The following is a 19,486-nucleotide window of genomic DNA, read 5'->3' as shown; positions in this document are numbered from 1 at the left end:
CATGTTGTATGTCGTTCGGAGCCGTCCATCATCCACCTGGTCGTGGTCGTCTTCCTCGCCCCTGCGCGACAAAATTGTATCTGTACTTGTTTTCACCCAACACTCGTGCTCGAGACAAAACTCCACACGGCGTGTCCTTCCTCGGAAATCTTCTTCTCGACTTTATTTTTCTATTTTATTATTAACATTTCTTTCCGCTATGCCATCTCCGCTGCCGCTGTCGTGCGACTGACGGGATGAAGATGGCCATCATACAAACACGACATACGACGTAATCTTACCATCGGGGCGTGCAGTATCTTGCGACTACAGGTAAAAAAGAGCATCGGGTAGGGCATGCAAGACGTCAATACGAAGTAACAAAGGGGTAGGACGGAGGGAGTCATGCAATGAAGAGTAGACGAAATACCCGGTGCATTGACGGCCATTTCCCTGACCCTGGACGGACGTGTCATTGTCGTGCGAAGCGCCCCAGTAGCTGAAAAAAGGTAAAAGAAACACCATAGGAATAGCAAAATAGAAAGTCGGAAAGGTGTCTGAAAGATGAACATGGCAAGGGACCAATAGGACAAAAATGTTACGATGCTGGACGCGAACATGAAGAGTTGAATCCTGGCTGGGTCATGAACAAATGGCGTATCGAAGGAGAGGTGATTCGTTGACGTTTTTGTCCTTTCCTCAGCCATTCAGTCAATATTATGCACACTTCCGTCAAGCTGAAATTATGTCAAACGGTCACGTTTTCTTTCGAGAAATCCAACAGGCAGACAAGACGCAAGCAGCCGTATATTGCCACGGGGGACGCTTGCCATTTTCAACGATGCCTTTATTTGAACGGAAAGCGAGGGATATTGGCGGGGAACGCAAGAGTGTCATTAATTCATACCGTTGATCCTCGTACGTCGTGTATTCTCGCCATAAGTCTTGTGGTGACAAGACTGATACAATGGCCAGCAAGCACTGATCAATCCGAGATCTGTTTCTGACAGTTTCAAACGACAAGACCAAATAGACAGGACCAGATAGACATGACAGCCACTTGTCAAACGCCAGGTGTGGCTGCCGTTGCCGAAAATGTATACCAGAGACAGACGGATGACGAGCGACGCGAAGAGAGGAAACACAGCGAGAGACGGACACACGAGACAGGCACAGGTACAGCCTGGCACAAGACACAAGACAAACATTAGTGCAAGACAACCGACACAGTGGATGACAGGATGGCTGTCAGTGAAGAGAAATGACACGAGGATGGGGGAAATGGGGTAAACGAAAAAGGTGGATGCCGCAGAAGGAGACACCGAGCAGAAAGAAATCTGTTGGAATATTTTCGTGCCGGCTAACCTTGCGTCAAGATGTATCCCGACGGATCCATCCCGCGGTGCGATGGATCATTGATGTGTAGATGACAGGGGCCAAGGGCGAATCGTTGACGGATAGAGCAATGGCCATGTCGTGCTACGACATGTCGTGTTTGGGGATGGTGTTGGTGTGTTGTCATTTCTGCTTTATATTTCATTTTACCATTTAAACAAAAGACTAAGCCCGCCGCTGACTTCGAGCCAAGAGAGGCAAACGACGATTGAGACAAGGTCGTTACACAAGAAAATAGGCGAAGGGTCTTGGGGATGGTGGGCTGCTGTCTTTCCGTCCATCTGTGTCTTCTGACCGCCAGTTTGCCAGTTTGCCAGCCGAGCTGTTTCTCACCAGGTTTTTGAGGTTGTATTGTACGGTGCATGTTTTTAATAAAAAAAACCTTTTCCGTTTGAGCTGGTTTCGACTGTCTTGTTTGCCTTGTCTCGCCTGCTACTTTCCTTTTGTCGCTGAACAGGGCAACGGCCGTTGCGTTTGTATCTGACGTTTGTCATTGAGATCCTGATCGCTAACGAGAGAAGATAATATCAGCCTGTCTTTTATCTTATTTTGACAACAGAGTTTGACAAGTAAAAATATTCCTCAATCGACGCGAAATAAAGCCATGTATTTTGCGTGGTCATTTTGTGTCTTTGTGTTATTGTATCATAGTTACATTGTATTATTGTTACTGAATTATTTTCGCAACCTGCAACCTACTTCTCATCGCTGGTCTCTACTCTGTCCATGTCGGCTTACCTTCTCTTTACGACATTTGTTGGTTTCTCGATTTACACAGCGTCTTGGCAATAAACGGCCTAGGAAACGAAGGGAACGGAGTGTAGAGACGTAAAAAAAAAGAAAAAGAAAAAGGGTTACACTGCATTTCTTCGTGTTGCCCTCCCTCCTCCTCTGTCCTTTCCTTCATCTCCCCTCCGCCAACTCGTATCTTCACCTGCAGTTCAGCTGATCGCATTCATTGACCTTCTCTTATCCTCGTCACTTTTCGCTCTATTGTTTCCAAGTCAGTATACGGGCTTCGTCCTCGCGTCTCGTTTTGTTGAATGCCTTCTCCCAGAATTGGTGGAATATGATGTGGGAACGGGACAGCGTCTGCTACTACTGCGGCTGTCCGTCCACCGTCTTTTCTTATCGTTTTCCCGTTTGTTGTATGCCCCCTTGCTGTCCGTCATCAATACTACCAAAAATCTCGTGTCAGTCGAGCCATTTTGGAATATCGCTGCATCCACAAAGAAGTGATTCAAGCCCTGCTTTCGGCCTTGTGCTGGGCTCCCGGGGAAACTGCCGTTCATTTTCCGTATCTTTTGAGGTCATTTTGAATAGAGAAGGAAGGAGAAAGACAAAAGAAAAGGACCCAACAGTCTCACCGTCCAGTCTTGCAGCTGTCGACACCATCTCTTCGCCTCTTGTACCTATTTTTGTCATTTTTTTCTACTTCGTCTCTTTTGTTGCTTCACTTGATATCTCCGCCACTTGCAAGGCTGCTATACTATAAAGCCTCGTCCCTTTGCACGCATCGACTCCATTTGCAGTGTCTGTCTGTACGAGAGGTTACAGAGACAAACCAGAATACATAAGGATAAGCAACACATGCATACATACTACATAATTGTATGTCTTCTCATATGCACGCCAACACACCAAAGACATGTCAACACACAAAGATAGAATACGTCCTAGTCTTTGATTTTCCGCTGTTCGTCACCCACCTCGTACCATGTATCGTGTCCCCTCTGTCAAATCACTCTGTCAAAGCACAGTGTTGTTCCATATTTGTCCGATCTTGTGCGCCCTCAACATGGTTCGTGTGGCGTCTTGACTTCTTGTCCTCCTGACCTTGTCCTCTTGTCATTTTGTACTCCTGACTTTCAATCTTGTCCTTTTCTGCGCGCTCTCCTCCTCTCGCATCAACTCCTTGCCCCGTCCCTCACTTCCTCTCTGGTCTGACGAGCCTGGTACTCCCAACCCAGCAAGGCCCTTTCCCCATCTCCCACCCTCCGTCACATTGAAAACGAAGGAGACGTAGCTGATGACCAAAGGACATTCCATAGTTCTTAGCCAGCCAACGCATTTCCATTTCCTCCACTCATCCTCTGCCGCCTCTGCGTCCCTTGTCTCCTTTGGACTCCTTGGTCACTGTCTCGTTCGCTGAATGTTCCATTTGGTCTGTTTTTTACGAATTTCTTTCATTCCAACAGCATCCTTTCACTTATCACCATCATCTGTTCACCTTGCCGTTGTTAACATCGTTTCTTTCTCTCTTTTTTGCCTTTTCATTCCCACTCCCTCTCATCCCAACCTTTTGTAATTCGCCTAACCACAACCACATGACAGATTCGACATGAATGATGATCTGGCCACGATGCAGCTTTCGGGACAACAGGCCAGCGTTGTCGTCGGCATTGAGCGCGCCGGCGCGTCACTCTCCATGATTGGCGTCCTGCTCATCGTCGTCACCTTTGCCCTCTTCAAGCGGCTGCGGACGGTGCCCAACACGTTTATCCTGTTCGCTTCCATTGCCAACATCGGCGCCAGCACGGCCAGCCTCATCGGCCTGTCGGGCATCGCCCAGGGCGGCAACAGCACGCTGTGCCGCGCGCAGGCGTTTTTGCTGGAAATGTTTATGCAGTCCGACCCCATGTGGTCGTTTGCCATGGCCTTTAACGTGTACCTGGTGTTCTTCCACTCGGCGAACCCGACCACGTTCCGTCGCCATCTCTGGGTGTACTGCCTCGGGTGCTTTGGGCTGCCCATGATCCCGGCGATTGTGTGTTTGTACGTGCAGAACGCGGACAAGGGTCCCGTGTACGGCGATGCCACGCTGTGGTGCTGGATCGGCGACAGCTGGAACGCGCTGCGCATCTACTCGTACTACATCCCCATCTGGGTGTGCATCTTCCTGTCGGCCGTCATATACGTCGCCGTCGGCTACCACGTCTTCCACCAGCGCAACCAGCTGCGCAACTTGACACTCAGCAACCAGGCCAAAGACCTGTCGAGCTCCGAGGTAAGAGACTCGGCAGACAAGGTACGATCCGGGGGGGCGGGAGGGGAAGGGAGAAAGGGACCATTCTCATGTCTTTGTGTACAGGGAGAAGACAAAAATCACTGACACTCTGGCTTGCTTTGCAGAACCTCACAAAACAACCCGAGATGTACGCGACGGTGATGACCGAAGTGCAGATCACGTCCGACGTCTGCGAGACGGCTCTGTCGAGCGAGCGCACCCCGCCGATGACACCCCTCGCATCGCCCATGCAGTGCCTTTGGAGCGACGAACCGTTCCCACAGACAATTGACAACAGCACAAACAGCGCCTTTGTCAATCTCCACGACCAGATGCACCACCGCATAGACGAAGAACGCAACATAGGCGGCAGCCATGCAGTCTCGCCGCCACCGGCTGCCTACTACGGTGGCATCCACAGCGGGCCCAGTGCTGCTGCGTACCAGGCCACGTCCACCACGGTCATCACCTCGCCGGCGCCGCCCCACGGCTTCCAACCCATGGGGCAGTCGTCGCGAAACGCCCACGCGAGCTCGGCGTTTCGTCTGCAGCCGCAGTTCGTTTCGTCCCACGGCCACCGCCCCTTTGGCCACCTCGCGCACTCGCACCACGTGCACCGCGGCCACCTTCAAAACCGGGGCAGCCGCGCTCGCACGTCGCAGCACATCTCCGTGGCCCAGCGTGGTCGCCACGCCTGGCACCGGTTCACTGGAAAACTGCGCCACATGGACCCCGTCAAGCTCGCTTACTTGCGCACCTCGTTTGTCTTTGCCATTTCTGTTCTCGTCACCTGGACGCCCAGCTCCATCAACCGGGTGTACACACTCGTGTATCCGGCCCGGATCAGCTACGGCCTCAACATTGCCAGTGCCGCCGTCTTGCCGCTGCAGGGCGTCTGGAACGCCGTCATCTACTTTTCCACCAGCTGGAGCTTGCTGCGTGGCGAGGTCGGCCGGCGGTACGCACGGTCGCGCTGGATGCGCCGGGTCGGCGGACGGGTCCACGGAGGGCTGGCGCGGCTGCGCGGCGGCGGCAGCAGTGGCGGTGGCGATGGCGGAGACAAGGAGTTGGTCGGCATAAGCAGCGGTCGTATTCCAGGGATATTGGTAGCCGGTTCTGGCGAGGATGGTGTAGGTGTAGGTGGTGGCGGCGGCGCGTCCATGGGCACGGCGTTGTCGCCCTTGCGAAGCCGTAGCTATAGCCAGAGCCATCTGGGTTCGTCGTCACGCAGTGGCACAGCCGACGCTGGCTCTGGTGTTGGCCCCGGGGCGAGCGCCGTCCATGGCCACCGCCACAGCTATAACGAGAACGACACGGAGAGTGACGGTCTGGACGGCCTCGACGGCTTCAACGAGCACTCCACTGTTGGCAGCAGCAGCCCCGGACTGCGCGCCGCTGGAAACCGGAGGCTACGACCGGCTGCGAGTATGGACCTCGGACCGCCACCCGGCCAGCGCAGTCCACGGAGTCCACCACGGTTGGGTACATTGCGTGTCCAGCGCGGCGGCCAGTTGGACACGTGAGGGGCGTGGAAGAAGACAAAGGCCGAGGTGAGATGGGCTATTTTGGATCTGCTTCTGCGTCTGTCATGCATAGTCGACGTATTTTGTGTTTTGTGTTGTTGGTATATCCTGTCGTGTTTCTACTTGTATTAGTCATCTTATCCCGTTGGTTCTGAACAAAATGCCAAGTGTACTCCGTGTTGAATAAGGTCTGTCGTATGACACCTCATATCGTAGATTTTTGTGATAATTTCTGTTGTCGTTTAGCCACCAACGACCACGGCTCTTCCCAGCCAATCACGAACCGTAGTCACTGCTCTTTGGCAACGAGCTTGTACCTTGGCATTGTCCCCAAGGCATGGCGCGTCTTGCCGTCTCTGTTGGCGCGTTGGGACCTGAGCTGAACTGCGTTTTAGTTCTGGATTCGAGCTTTGGTTGGCTCGGCTGGGCCGATCTTGTTTCTTTCCTTTCCGTTAGTCAAATTGCGGCCTGTGTTTCAAGGGCCACTGGGGCCGGTTGTGCGTGCAGAATAAGAGGAGAGGGGAGACAAGAAAGAAAAAATGACTGGGTGTGAGAACCGCAGCATCAATCTCTCAACAAACGCATTTAGCAAGCCACACCAAAACACAAAATCCTGTCACCAAAAAAGTAAACAACAGCCAACTGGGTCACTCGTTCCGCACACCGTAGAAACGCACTCGACAGAATGATGGAATAGGAAACCGCCAATCGGTGCATCTTCCTCCTTCCCTCCTTCCCTCCTTCCTGCACGTCACCGGCGATCTCCTGCCGTGTTGCACTGTGTGTTCATGTATGCTGCAGTCTGACATTCAGTTGTCTTTTCCCAGCTGTGGCAGTTGCAACCCACAACAATAGTAGTACGCCTGCTTACGCCCACGCACCGTCACCGCCGTTACCCCGCCGTTTCCTTTCCTTCCCCACTATGTTCACTGTCTTCACTGTGTTGTCCCTAGTTTTTGCTGGCGACCCGCTCTCCTGCACCTCAGCCCTCTTCTCACTCGCGTCTCCGTCTTTTTCTGGCGACGCAACTGGCACGCTGCCCACGAGATATTGATTGACAGACCGGTTTCCTGTCTGTCCAGTCGAGTCTCGTCCAGTCCCGTCCGTTGGCTGTCAACAAAGCGACTTCATTCTCTGTCGTTCCGTTCATTTTTGTATCCCCTCGCAATCAGCTCATCCTATAGCGATTACATTCGAACGACTTGTTTCTTTTCTTTTTTTGGCAACACGCCGCGACGACCACACGACCAGCCAACACCTCGGACAACGACTGCCGACGAAGACAACCGTGGCGTCCATTCACATTCTTTGCCTTCATACCTGTCGACAGTCGCAACTGGCTCGACGCTCGACAACGCTGCAACGGCGCGACACGGCAGGCCCTGGAGGTCTGCTTCGTTTCTGGATCAGCGTCTTGCACAACTCTCTCTCTCTCTTCTCGAAGACAACCGTGAGCACGGCCGCTACCTCGGGTCTACGACATACGGGGTGACGGCAATTGACAACTCCTGTGGGCGACAGAGTCTGTTGTGCCCGTGCACTCCCATCCTGCGCCCCGGACGATTCAGATTGCCGGCGAGATAGCAGAGCAAGACGGCCACGACGACAGCCTCTCCGCTTCCTCTCCTTTAATACACTACATCCCTCCATGCCCTGCTCTCAATAGACGAGAAAGGAAACAACGGTGACACGCCTCGGAGCACGTTGCCAACCATGGCGAGCAGAGACGACGACTACAACCAGGGGACCGGTTCTGCCGACCCGGAGCAGCTATACTCAAAAGAGTACTGCATTGGAGGAGGCAGTTTCGGCAAGGTCTACAAAGGGTGAGTTGATGGGTCCTTGCGTCCTGGGGGTGCTCTGTTTCTGGTCAAGCATCTAACTGTTCCAGCGTCGACAAGCGGACTGGCCAGGCCGTCGCAATCAAGATTATCGATATTGAAAGCGCCGAGGACGAGGTCGAGGACATTATCCAAGAGATTGCCATTCTGTCCGAGCTCCAATCCCCCTATGTCACCAAATACTACGGCTCCTATGCCAAAGGCGCCGAGCTGTGGATCGTCATGGAGTTCTGCTCCGGTGGCAGCTGTGCCGATCTCATGAAGCCCGGTCTCATTGGCGAAGACTACATTGCCATCATTGTGCGCGAGCTGCTGCTCGGCCTGGACTACCTCCATGCCGACAAGAAGCTCCACCGCGATATCAAGGCCGCAAACGTCCTGCTCGGCTCCAACGGCCAGGTCAAACTGGCCGACTTTGGTGTTTCCGGCCAGCTGTCCGCCACCATGACCAAGAAGAACACCTTTGTCGGTACGCCGTTTTGGATGGCCCCCGAGGTCATCAAGCAGTCCGGCTACGACCACAAGGCCGACATTTGGTCCCTTGGCATCACCGCCCTTGAGCTGGCCAACGGCGAGCCGCCCTACGCCGACATCCACCCCATGAAGGTGCTCTTTCTCATCCCCAAAAACCCACCGCCACGCCTTGAAGGCAACTTCACCAAGGCATTCAAGGACTTTATCGAGGTCTGCCTGCGCCGCGACCCCAAAGAACGGCCGACCGCCCGCGACCTGCTCCGCCACCCCTTCATCCGTCGCGCCAAGAAGACAAGCTACCTAACGGAGCTCATCGAGCGCCACAGCCGATGGAGTGCCACACATAAGGGCAGTGGGGATGAAGACGACTACGACGACGACGATGGCGGCCACACGCATACGCAGCAAGGACAGGGGCATGGCGGTGTTGCTGCTGACCGTGAGCCTGTCAACGAGGACATGTGGGACTTTGGCACCGTTCGCTTGGTGGGTGGCGGCGGCGGACCGCCTGGGTATGCTCAGCCGCATCCGGGCTTCCGTCCCGGCCTCAATGCCATGGATGAGGCAGCCACGAACGCCCGTTCGTCGCGGTCCAGTGAATCCTCCGACGACTACGGCGAAACGCGGCGGGAAACCAGCCGCAGTCCGACCAAGGCCACCTTTGACCGCGAACGCGACACCCTCAAAGCCGCAACAGCAGCATCTGCCTCGGCAACATCTGGAACGGCGCGGCAAGTCAGTCCTCAACGGAAACCGGTCTCGAGCATGATCAACATACCGCCGCCAACCGGCGGCCCTGGTCCCCTCTCCCAGCCGTCTCTGCAGTCTTTGCAGCTCCAAGCACAACAACAACATCAGCTACAACAGCAACAGCAACAGCAACAATTAGCACAGCAGCAACTACAACAGCAACAGTATGTTCAGCCACATCTACCCGAAACACCACGAGCGGCTGCCAGCAGCAACAGCAACGGAGACCTGCGCCCCACGGCAGAGAACGCGTCTCCCGTGCAGCCATCGCCCGACTACGACCGCGTACTGTCGGACCAGCTGCAGCGCGATATGGGCGGCATGAATCTCGCCTCCGCCATCAACTCACCGTCACGGCAGCCCTCGGCATCGTTTGACCCATTCCAACAGCCACCGAATCGGCAGAACGAGCGGCATTCCCTAGTCTCCAAGAGCTCACAACAACACATGGAGCCAGGTTCTCTGGCACCAGCAATTCCATCGCTGGCCGGGTCTTCGTCGTCCCGTCCTCAGTCTCGTGTTGGTCCCATGCAGCTGCCTGAGATCCCTCCTTTCCGCGGCGGTGCAGCGGCGCAGGCAAGTACCGAGGTACGGCCACTGGTACAACAGCCATTGCAGCCAAAAACCGTCCTACAACCACCGCCAGGGCTACCCGTGCCGCAGCAGGGCCAGGCGATGTTCCCGCCGCAACAGAATGCACAGATCTCAAACAACCTACCCGCATGGCCTCAACAACAACAACAACAGCAGCAGCAGCAGCAGCAGCAACACCAGCTTCGGTCCAATGCGGTGCCATCTCAGAACCAGCTACTTGCCCTACCTGAGCCGACAGGCACGCCCGTCTCGTTTCCCTCGCCGGCCCCGGCCAACCCCAATGGTGACCTTGATGCGCTTAACGACGTCATTTTCCCTGCCCTCGAGGAAGCCCTCAAGCGGAGGCAGATCCGCGTGCAGAAGCTGGCCCGTACCGCCACGACAACCGCGACGACTGCGGCTGGTGTTGAGCTACAACAGCAGCAGCGAGCCCAGGTGGCCCAGGCTGAAGTAGCTCACGACAAGATCCGCCGGCTGGTGTACAAGCTTGCCCATGTCTGCAAGGAGATTGACCACTTTGACAAGGCTGAGCCTGTCGGTATGGGCAAGGACGTGGGCACATTTCTTGAAGGTCTTCTTGAGGAGATTCTCGTGCGTGTCGAGCCTCTCGACGAAGAGGCCGTGTAGGATTGAAAGGTTTCTTTTTCTTGGGGGGGTTGGAGAGACGGTGTAAGGCGTTTTGAAACGAGCTGGAGTTGGTTAACGATTGCTTTGACCTTTTGGGTTGTTTGGTTCATGGTTTGACGAGGTATCTCCCCCGTCCGTCTCTAGCCCCTTTTTTCTTTTGTACTTTGCATGTCTATGTATTTTGACCCTTTTCCTCTTACTACGCATTGCTCCTCTGTACACAGCATCGACGGCATCCGATTAGAATTCTACACACAACTCAGAAGCGATATGTATGACGACTTTTGTTGTATCCACGGCTCTTGATGGTTTATTATGGTCTCGTAGTCGACCTTCCGCGTGACGTTCTTTGTAAATCGATATGGCAAGTGAGGCATGGCAGAAAAGCACAATAGAGGTACGAAATAATTCATGACAATGGACACAGTGGCCAGGATAGAAGGGCACATAATTTTTAACCCTAAAATAAGGAGCAAACGAACAAATCCACTCAAAACCAGCAAAAGCTTGAATTCCGCTGTTGCATTTTACTTTCTTTAGTACGCGGAAGAAAATAAAATAGTAAAACTAGCAAGGACTGTAACCCTATGGGATCCCACGGTGATGTCCATGTCAATGTAGACGGTAAGTTTTATCTAACGGGCTAGTGCTAGCGATGGTCGAGTTATCAGATGGTTTTGCATCAGTTTTTCCCCCCCTTTTTGTGATGAAAACTCTTTCATGTTCACTACTTCTCTATATATTACTTTAAAATCAACACATGCAAATGTTTCTAAAAATGACGCAAGAAAGAAGGATACTGGCTGTGTAAACGCATAAACCTAACTAAAACAGCATTCTTTCCAGACCTCTTTGCAACTCTCGATTACTTTTCCCTGCTAAGTTTAGTCGAAACACAAGTCCATCAGCTACGTTATAGCACGTGTGGCCGTGTGAACCAGTCGCCGATGCCGGTTGTCTGCCCAGTCTTGTGGCCGTTTCACTTTGTCATAATATGTTTATTGTTGCTGCGTCCTTTCGTGATATTCAGCTCGCATCCTGTGAGCCTTTGAGACGGCAGATTTGCAGATTTACATACTAAGAAGTCTAAGGCCTTGGTCCATGTAGCACGTCGTCTCTGTGCTAGAGCTAGCTATTTGGCTTTGTCTTTTGTCTTTTTCCATTTGTTCTCTTTTATTAAAGTACAACAGTAATGGACAGTTTCTAGGAAGCTAGCCTCTTGCCCTCCTCTAAGTGATTTCTTAGCTGTTGGTCGGGTTTACTTGGGAGAATTGCCTGAGCGACGAGATACGATGATATATTCTAGCAACCCCTCGACTTCCGGCCCTTGCTTTCGGCAGGCATTAGCCGTACGTCGTTTTTATCAGATCGGTCCATTCTTCCAACTAGTGACTTAGTGCAGGGCATGGCATAATATTTGCCGGAAAACGCGCCAGGTTGTGTTCTCTCCCCACAGAACAAACGAGAAGCTACGGTGACCAGGAGAAGTTGTCCAACCGATGAATTCCGACAGATGGAGAATCCCACGCCGGCGGACGCTGTATTTACCAAGGTTCTGTTGCGGGCGAACAAGTCAATTGTCCGAAATGGGGACGAGGTCCCATATTTGTGGCCTCAGCTGTGTTAGGGGTTTTATTTCAAACTATCACTTGTCACGTCCCATGGCGTAGAAAAGCGGTCTTGCAATCGAACGGTGAATGCCACCATGCCCATCCATGCCCATTTTCTCCGTTTATCCTGGGGTGCCAGCTTTCCAATAGTAAAAACGCCCATCATATCGTATCATAGTCTAGGGTTCTGCCTTGCGTCCTTTGTGGTTGACAAGCTTTTATACCCTTTTGTACTTTGTCTTTGCATATCAGCTATTGGTGGGTACAAGAACTTGGGCGGTCAAGAGTCTGGATGCGTCTTGTGGACTGAAAATGGTCCCCGACGTCGGCATGCTTGGTCCTCATTTCGAGCCCATAATGTCCCGTCTCCATTTCCTGGTTCTTTTTAGCTGCATCTGTCCTTGGTCACGCGAGTGGGGGTGTTGAGACTATGTAGTGCTGCAAGGGCACTGGCGGGTCAGAAGCTTGTGGAAAAGACGCCAAGGAGCTGGACTCCATCTAATCTAATCTGATTGTGGTAAGAGGAGCGAATATAAACATCCGAGTGAAAAAGAGGTCCAAAAAAAAATGAAAGCAGCAAAGAAATTATCTGAAGGACTGAATACACGACGCACGAGCACAAGGAGTAATGTAACTGAAACTGAACATGGAGACTGAGAAAGCTGGGAGCCGGATCTGACACGAGACAGCTTTGTCTGTGGCACTGATGCACAAATGGACTATTCGTATCTTAGCCTCGGCCGGGACTCTGATTTTTTGGATCTTCTCTAGCCTTTTTGGTGGAAGGACTACATACGTCTACGGCTTTTATCAGATTGTGCTAGTGCCCGTTCGACGAACCGTGCACCGTGCCCTGACTTGGGTGAGTTCGAAGAATTTTCACTTTCGTCTTTTGTCCATCTGATTAGACTGCATGGTTGCTTGGGCCAGGGTCCGTTACGTTTCAGCCGTCCAGGTGTTTTTGTTTGGTTTATTTCTCCCTTGCGCCTCGAACCTCATAAAACCCCTCGTGTGGAAATACTTTCCATCCCTCGCACCACTTGCCCGACCCATTTTGGTTTGATATCTCCTCGGCTTCCCTCCCGATAGCTCCGGCGGACAGCAATCACAAGTGAGTAGCATGTTGGGAAATATGGCGTCGTTTTTAATGTTTTATCTAACAAGCCCTTTTCATCTAGGGAGAGACAATCTTGGGGGGTTAAGCGTACTGGCCGTAGGGCCTTGCAGTAAGTAATCATGGATCTACAATTTCTGTGTTGGAAAAATGTTGTGCACGCCAAAAGGCCACGACTGGGGTTGTAGGAAATGGGAGAGGCAGATACACAACTCGTGCTGTCTATTCTCGATGTGGCGTATCTCAGTTGGTCTAGGTGGTAGAAGAACCGTCAATCCGCCTCGCAGTGATGGATGGGCAGACAGATGGACTGTTGAGAGAGTGGCCTGCATGATTCATCCCTTTGGTTGATTAATTATTGATTCAACGGGTATTTGCGCGGAGTTGATGTTAACAGTGGGAAACGGTGACTAAGAAAGGTGCATGGGAGATTGGGCGTGAAGAGAAGCTGAAGAAAGCATGGTATTGTGTAACAAGAGTGCGATGCCCAGAACTGGCGTGTAAAAAGAGATGCAAAGAGATGCAAGAGATGGAAAAGAACAGATAGAGCACGCCGGAAATGCAAAAAAAAAAAAAAAAAAAAAAAGAAAAAAAAATAAAGACAAACACCGCAAGACGAATGAGAGAAATAGACGTCCGGAGCCACGCAATACGCAGAGGTAGACTTCAGTCTACATGAGAACAAAAGAGGATCCAACGCAGATGCCGCATTGCCACACAATACTCGCCCTAGACTCTGGCCTCTTCTCGTCCTCTTTCTGCCTCTAATAGTGACTTAGTCCATGGAACCAGTGCGGACATGTGTACTTGCACCACTTGCACCGCTCAGACTAGAGAAAAGGACGAAGTGTGGACGGTGGCTGCGGACGGGATGCCGATCACAGACTTATGAGGACGGAGTTGTAAGTTTCTACTCTCTGTCTCTTGTCACTTTTGTGTATTCGCTTTTCTTTTTTTTTTTTTTTTCTTTCTTTCTTCTTTTTTTTCTTCTTAGCATATGTTCTTTCCTTCACCACCCAAAGGGCCGCCGAAGATACCACATATCTATACACCGTCTACGGCGCTTCTGAGTTTGTTTTTTGGCGTGTTGATTTGTTGTTTCCCCTTTCCCTCTCTGCCTGTGTTTGGTTCGTCTGGCCTGAGGACTTTCTTCACTCTCCACACTCCAAGTATACAACTATATATCATAACGTCGTCCATCGGACGGTCGATCATTTCCCATTTTCCGTCGTTGTCCCTCTCAGCTCGCTGTCCTCGACGCCATAGTCATATTGCTTGCTTGACAGACGGCCCTTGGCACAGTTGCAGTTGATACTTTGTTTTGTTATTCTGCTTTTTTTATTCTTAGTTGTTTTCTTTCGTCCTTTTGTCTTTTACCCTCCACCAAGCACTCCCCTTCACGCACATCGTCATGATGTCACCATTGACGCGGCTTGCCGTCGCATTCCTGCTATTTTCAGGCGCCGTGCAAGCCGGCACACCGTTCGGCTTTGTCAAGGAGAACCAGGAGTGCGGTGTGACCCTGCTCTTCGTGTACAGAAAATACGCATGGCCCGGTGTCGGCTATGGCAGCAGCTATGGCGCCGCGTGCCAGAACCCCAACGCCGTCGTCAGCATGTACGCCTCGCTCTATACCTACTGCCCCCCGGAGGAGTGGCAGCCCGGCGTCGCGGGGCTGAATGCGCAGTGCTTGCGTCGGGCCAACGTGCCGTTTGCCGCGGCGTCCGACTATGCCGCCAACCTGACCACGGAGGCCATTGCCGCGCTGCCCGTCTACGAGGCCAAGACGCTGCGAAAGAGCGCCAACGTCACCGCCCCCTTTCTCATGTCCCAGGCCTGGTTCGACATCAGCCGCCGCTCGGAGCACTGGCGCGACTACGAACAGCGGTTGCGTGCCTACTACACGTGAGCCCTCTCTTTGGCCCTCTCTTTAGCCCTCTCTTTCGTCAAGCACGGCAGCACGATGCCAAGATGTGTCTGCTCGATCACCACTAACAGTTTTCCAGGTTCGCCGGCTACGGCTTCTGGGCCATCGTCCTCGTCTTCGGCATAGTCCAGAACGCTGTCTACAAGGCCATGGAGAGCCGCCAGGGCTACGTCTACGCCGACGCCGAGCGCCATGATCAGCCCACCGGCAACGCCAAGCCGTCTACCCCTTTCGGCCGAGTGGCCGCCGTCCTCCGCAAGTATGTCGTCACGCCCAGCGCCCTGCCGCCCTACCACCAGCGGCGCTTCCTCGGCTGCACGATCCCCACGCGCGCCGAGACGTTTGTCGTGGCCGCCTACTGGACCATCAGCATCGTCCTCGGTGCCGTCAACATCCACAGCTTCCGCGGCAACACCTTCTGGCCCGTGCCCGCCGCCCAGATCTGGCGCTATGTTGCCGAGCGCGCCGGCGTCATGTCCTACGGCAACCTGCCCCTGATGTGGCTCTTCGCCGGCCGCAACAACGTCTTCCTGTGGCTGACCGGCTGGAGCTTCGGCACCTTTAGTATTTTCCACCGCCACATTGCCCGCCTCGCCACTCTCCAGGGCATCGTGCACGGCATCGCCTTCACCTGTTTCTACTTTGCGTCCGGCAGCGGAGACAAATACCGCTCCAGCTATGCGAAGGCTTGGTGGTGCTTTGGCGTCGCCGCCGTCGCGGTCATGAGCTTCATTGTCCTCTTTTCGTTTAGTGTCCTGCGCAACAAGCTCTACGAGCACTTTCTACTGGTGCACATTGTGCTCTCGGTCCTCTTGCTCGTCTTCCTCTACCACCACACCGCCATTTTTGCCCTCGGCGACTACAACAACCCCTTTATCCTGACGGCCTGCATTCTCTGGGGCTTTGACCGTTTTCTGCGTCTCGTCCGCCAGGCCTATGTCAATCTGCACGTTCGCAGCCGCAGCCGCAACCGTGTCGGCAGCCGCCTGCAGACCACAAAGGCCACGGTCACGTACAACGAGGCCGCCAACCTCTTGGTCGTGGACGTCGTGCCCGGCAACGCCAGGCTGTTCCCCGGCCCCGGTCAGCACTATTTCCTGTACCAGCCCCTGCGCCTGTTTGGCTGGGAGAACCACCCGTTCACACTGGGCCACTGGCACCGGGACACGCCCACCGACGGCGGCGACCTGCACCTGCAGTTCTGGATCCGTCCGTACGACGGCTGGACCAAGAAGCTCCGCACCGCGTGCACGGCACAGGCTGGTGCTGGCAGCACCCTCGCCCACATGGCCATGGCGCCCGCCATGCTGCTCGAGGGCCCCTACGGCAATGCCGAGCCCCTCCACACATTCGACCAGGTCTTGCTCGTGGCGGGCGGGTCCGGCATCGCCGGCGTCCTGCCCTACCTCCAGGACCACGTCCGCCGCGTCGAGCAGGGTGCCGACGCTGTCGGTGCCCATGGCCGCATTCCCACGCGCACCCGCCACATGACCCTCATCTGGGCCGACCGCAGCGAGGCGTGCCTGCGCTTCCTTGCCGATGGCCCGCTTGCCGGGCTGCGGAACCGCCCAGATGTCACTGTGTCTTTGCACCTGACGGGCACAAAACAGCAGCCCTCGTCCGTGTCGGACTCGTCCACGGCATCGTCCTGCGCGGATGTGGACGACGCGCACGTTGCGTCCGTCAAGGAGACGAGCGCTGACACGGGTGCCGACAAGGAGGTTGCTCTCAGTGGGTTTGCCACGGAAAAGGGCGTTGTGCTGCAAGGGGAGAGTCCTGCTGCTGCCGCCGTCACCTCTGGCTTCCGCATCCAGAGTGGCCGTCCCGATGTCCTCTCCGTCGTACGCAAGATGGCCCAGTCCGTCCAGGACACCGACGCGCGCCTAGGCATCATGGTCTGCGGGCCGAGCGACCTGGCCGACAATGTGCGCCACGCCGTGGCCCAGAACATGGAGTCGACGCGCGAGTCGATTGAGTATTTTGAGGAGAGATTCGGCTGGTAGAGGGAGGGGCGGTGGATGGTGTTAACAAATTGGTGAAGCGTATATATTTGATTCATGGCATGTTGTTATTGCTGCTGCTGCTTGTTGTTTTTAATCATGACCTGGTATTAAACATTGAATGAAACCAAAAAACACCAAGTTCCCGAACGTGATATGACGGCTGTAAACAAACACCAAGAGACCGAAAGGCGTAATGCATAAATACTAAATTCGTTTGTCTATATACGCTGGGGAGACACGAAAGTGATGACGTAAAAACAAAAGAAACACAAAGAAATAAAATAAAACACGGCCAAAAACCAAGAAACATGTACAACGTGTAAGCAATCCCATCGCCACAGCATTTACTGCGTCTCCATCTTGTCAAGGATGGCCTTGGTGAACTCGTGTGTCGTGGCCACGCCGCCCATGTCGCGCGTGCGCACCTTGCCCTCCGCAATCACGGCGTAGATGCCCTTGGAGATGCGGTTGGCGTGGTCGTCCAGGCCCAGGTGCCGCAGCAGCATCGAGCCGGACAGGATCATGGCCGTCGGGTTGGCCTGGTCCTTGCCCTTGATGTCCAGGCCGACGTGGCGGCAGCCCGGCTCAAAGACGGCCACGTCGCGGCCCATGTTGCAGCCGGGCACAATGCCGGGGCCGCCGACCAGCGCGGCGCCAATGTTGGACAGGATGCCGCCGTACAGGTTGGGCATGACGAGCACGTCAAACTGCTGCGGGCGGCTGACGCACTGCATGCTGGCGTTGTCGACAATCATGTCGTTGGCCTCGAGCGTGGGGAACTCCTTGGCCGTCTCGTGGAAGGTGCTGCGGAACAGGCCGTCGGCGAGCTTCATGATGTTGGCCTTGTGGATGCACGTGACCTTGTTGCGGTTGTTGGCCAGCGCAAAGCTAAAAGCGAACTTGGCGATGCGCTCCGACTTGGCGCGCGTGATGATCTTGAGCGACTCGACGACGCCCGGCACGCTCTGGTGCTCGAGGCCCGAGTACTCGCCCTCGGTGTTCTCGCGGATGATGCAGAGGTCGACGTTCTCGTGGCGCGTCTGGTAGCCAGGGATGTTCTTGATCAGCGAGATGGACGCGTAGATATCCAGCTCCTGGCGCATGGCCACGTTGAAGCTCTGGTGGCCCGACCGCGAGATGGGCGTGTGCAGGATGCCCTTGAGGCCGAGCTTGTTGCGCCGCAGCGACGCCACCGACTCCTTGAACAGGTCCTCCGTGCGGCCCGTCGGCGACGCCGTGTCCACGCCCGACACCTCGAGCTGCTCCCACTCAATGGGCACGTTGTCGGCCTTGAAGATGGTCTTGACGCTCTCGGCAACTTCGGCGCCGATGCCGTCACCAGGGATCAGCGACACCGTGTACTTGCCGCCGTACTTGGTGGGCTTGAAGATGTCCGACTGGACGGTCGCAAACGAGCGGGCGGCCGCGGGGGTGGGGGTGGTAGACGCAGCCCGGAAGAGGGACTGGGGCAGGCAGGGTTAGCAATGGTGCCAAGAGAACCAAGTCAATCGGCCGTGGCATCGTCGTCGTCGGTGGTGATTCGTGAGCGTGCGGTGAGCATCGTATTGTGACGATGTGCAGAGCATCATCAAGCTAAGATGCAGGGGGGGAGGGGGGGTGGCTAGCACGTGAAAGAGCCAGAGACAGCTTACCTGGGCCGCACGCGCGGAACGCTGGGACAGCATGGTTGTGGTCGAGGGTGGGCGCAAAATCAATCGAGGAGGGGCGAGGTTGGGAGGAAGAGCACAGCTCGAGGTCGATGGGCTCACAAAGTGGTGATGTTTTTGTGTTCGTGGCAAAAGCAGCAAGAGCAAATTCTGAGCGGATAAAAAAATCAAAAGCAAAAACCCGTTCAAAGGGAGTGATTGTTAGTCGCTCCTTCTGGGCGGTCGAGCCCGCGAAATGCCGCACCTGTTTGGGCCCAAAATGTGGCCCATTTCGGCGTAAAGGCTGCCGATAAGAGATTTGCAGCTGGTAGCAGCTGGCGGACAGAGCGAAATGTGGGTCCCGCATTGCAAAACAGGACTAGCGTCGGTCGTTGACAGCAGCCCCGACCAATCTCCGCCGTAATCCGTCTTTTCTCGAACAAAGCCGAAGCAAAAACGTAGGCACGCAGGGGAACGAGCGCTGATATTTTACAGTGGACAGAGTTCCACTCGCAGCTTCCGCATTGGGGTCACATTTCACCAACACGAAATCGCGAGGTGCAACACAGCTCCTTCCTCTGCACTCCTAATCCATCCTCGTCTAATTGCATTTGCACAGCTCAGGACCATCCGTAGATGCCCTCATCTCCTGTCATTCTTTCAACAACTCGACCTCACTGCCATGCATCATAGATACCCCCACCTTCGTCCGTATCGTAACTGGCTCCTCCCAGCCCGCCCTGCCCACTAACCCAATACGACGAGTTGCGCTGCGACAATGACATCAGCCAATTGTGCGGCCTCCTGGACGATGCAGCGACCATAGAAACAATGGCCTGCTGCTCGTCTTGTCGTCAATATGAATTACGGCTGAGCCAGCTAAGTAAACTGAGTGCACTGCATGATGTCTTCACGCGACAACGAAGATAATGCAAACTATGGAAATCATAAACAGGCATTTCGTCATTGTAAGGAGCTCATTGCGCCCAGTATGCA

At 54.3% G+C, this 19,486-nt stretch overlaps 5 protein-coding genes across 5 annotated transcripts in view; 3 read left to right on the top strand and 2 right to left on the bottom strand.

Annotated features, from left to right (window-relative positions):
- Nucleotides 1-3,715: 3,715 nt before the first annotated feature.
- On the top strand, nt 3,716-5,904 carry SPSK_08714 (g-protein coupled receptor; the record flags this gene model as incomplete). The annotated part of the gene is made up of 2 exons (XM_016735302.1): nt 3,716-4,402; nt 4,507-5,904. The coding sequence occupies 2 exons, from the start codon at nt 3,716-3,718 to the stop codon at nt 5,902-5,904; spliced, it is 2,085 nt and encodes a 694-aa protein (XP_016588680.1).
- A 1,713-nt stretch (nt 5,905-7,617) lies between these two features.
- Nucleotides 7,618-10,190, top strand: SPSK_08569 (uncharacterized protein; the record flags this gene model as incomplete). Its single annotated transcript, XM_016735162.1, has 2 exons — nt 7,618-7,730; nt 7,796-10,190. 2 exons carry the CDS (start codon nt 7,618-7,620, stop codon nt 10,188-10,190), a joined length of 2,508 nt encoding a protein of 835 aa, XP_016588679.1.
- A 4,135-nt stretch (nt 10,191-14,325) lies between these two features.
- SPSK_10857 (FRE family ferric-chelate reductase) lies at nt 14,326-16,844 on the top strand (the record flags this gene model as incomplete). Its single annotated transcript, XM_016737116.1, has 2 exons — nt 14,326-14,819; nt 14,921-16,844. The coding sequence occupies 2 exons, from the start codon at nt 14,326-14,328 to the stop codon at nt 16,842-16,844; spliced, it is 2,418 nt and encodes an 805-aa protein (XP_016588678.1).
- A 344-nt stretch (nt 16,845-17,188) lies between these two features.
- On the bottom strand, nt 17,189-18,529 carry SPSK_09281 (isocitrate dehydrogenase (NAD+); the record flags this gene model as incomplete). The annotated part of the gene is made up of 2 exons (XM_016735857.1): nt 17,189-18,307; nt 18,497-18,529. 2 exons carry the CDS (start codon nt 18,527-18,529, stop codon nt 17,189-17,191), a joined length of 1,152 nt encoding a protein of 383 aa, XP_016588677.1.
- A 635-nt stretch (nt 18,530-19,164) lies between these two features.
- SPSK_11007 (18S rRNA (guanine1575-N7)-methyltransferase) overlaps nt 19,165-19,486 on the bottom strand; it is a gene marked incomplete at both ends in the record, with an annotated part of 1,374 nt that continues 1,052 nt past the window's right edge. Inside the window, one exon of the mRNA XM_016737228.1 lies at nt 19,165-19,326. Coding sequence (XP_016588676.1) covers nt 19,165-19,326 — 162 coding nt within the window. The remainder of the gene's footprint in view (nt 19,327-19,486) is intronic.

The sequence above is a fragment of the Sporothrix schenckii genome (genome assembly GCF_000961545.1).
Source record: "Sporothrix schenckii 1099-18 chromosome Unknown Cont44, whole genome shotgun sequence".
Lineage (NCBI taxonomy): Eukaryota > Fungi > Ascomycota > Sordariomycetes > Ophiostomatales > Ophiostomataceae > Sporothrix > Sporothrix schenckii.
Note: the sequence above shows the minus strand (reverse complement) of the source record. Positions and strands in the feature narration are given on the sequence as shown.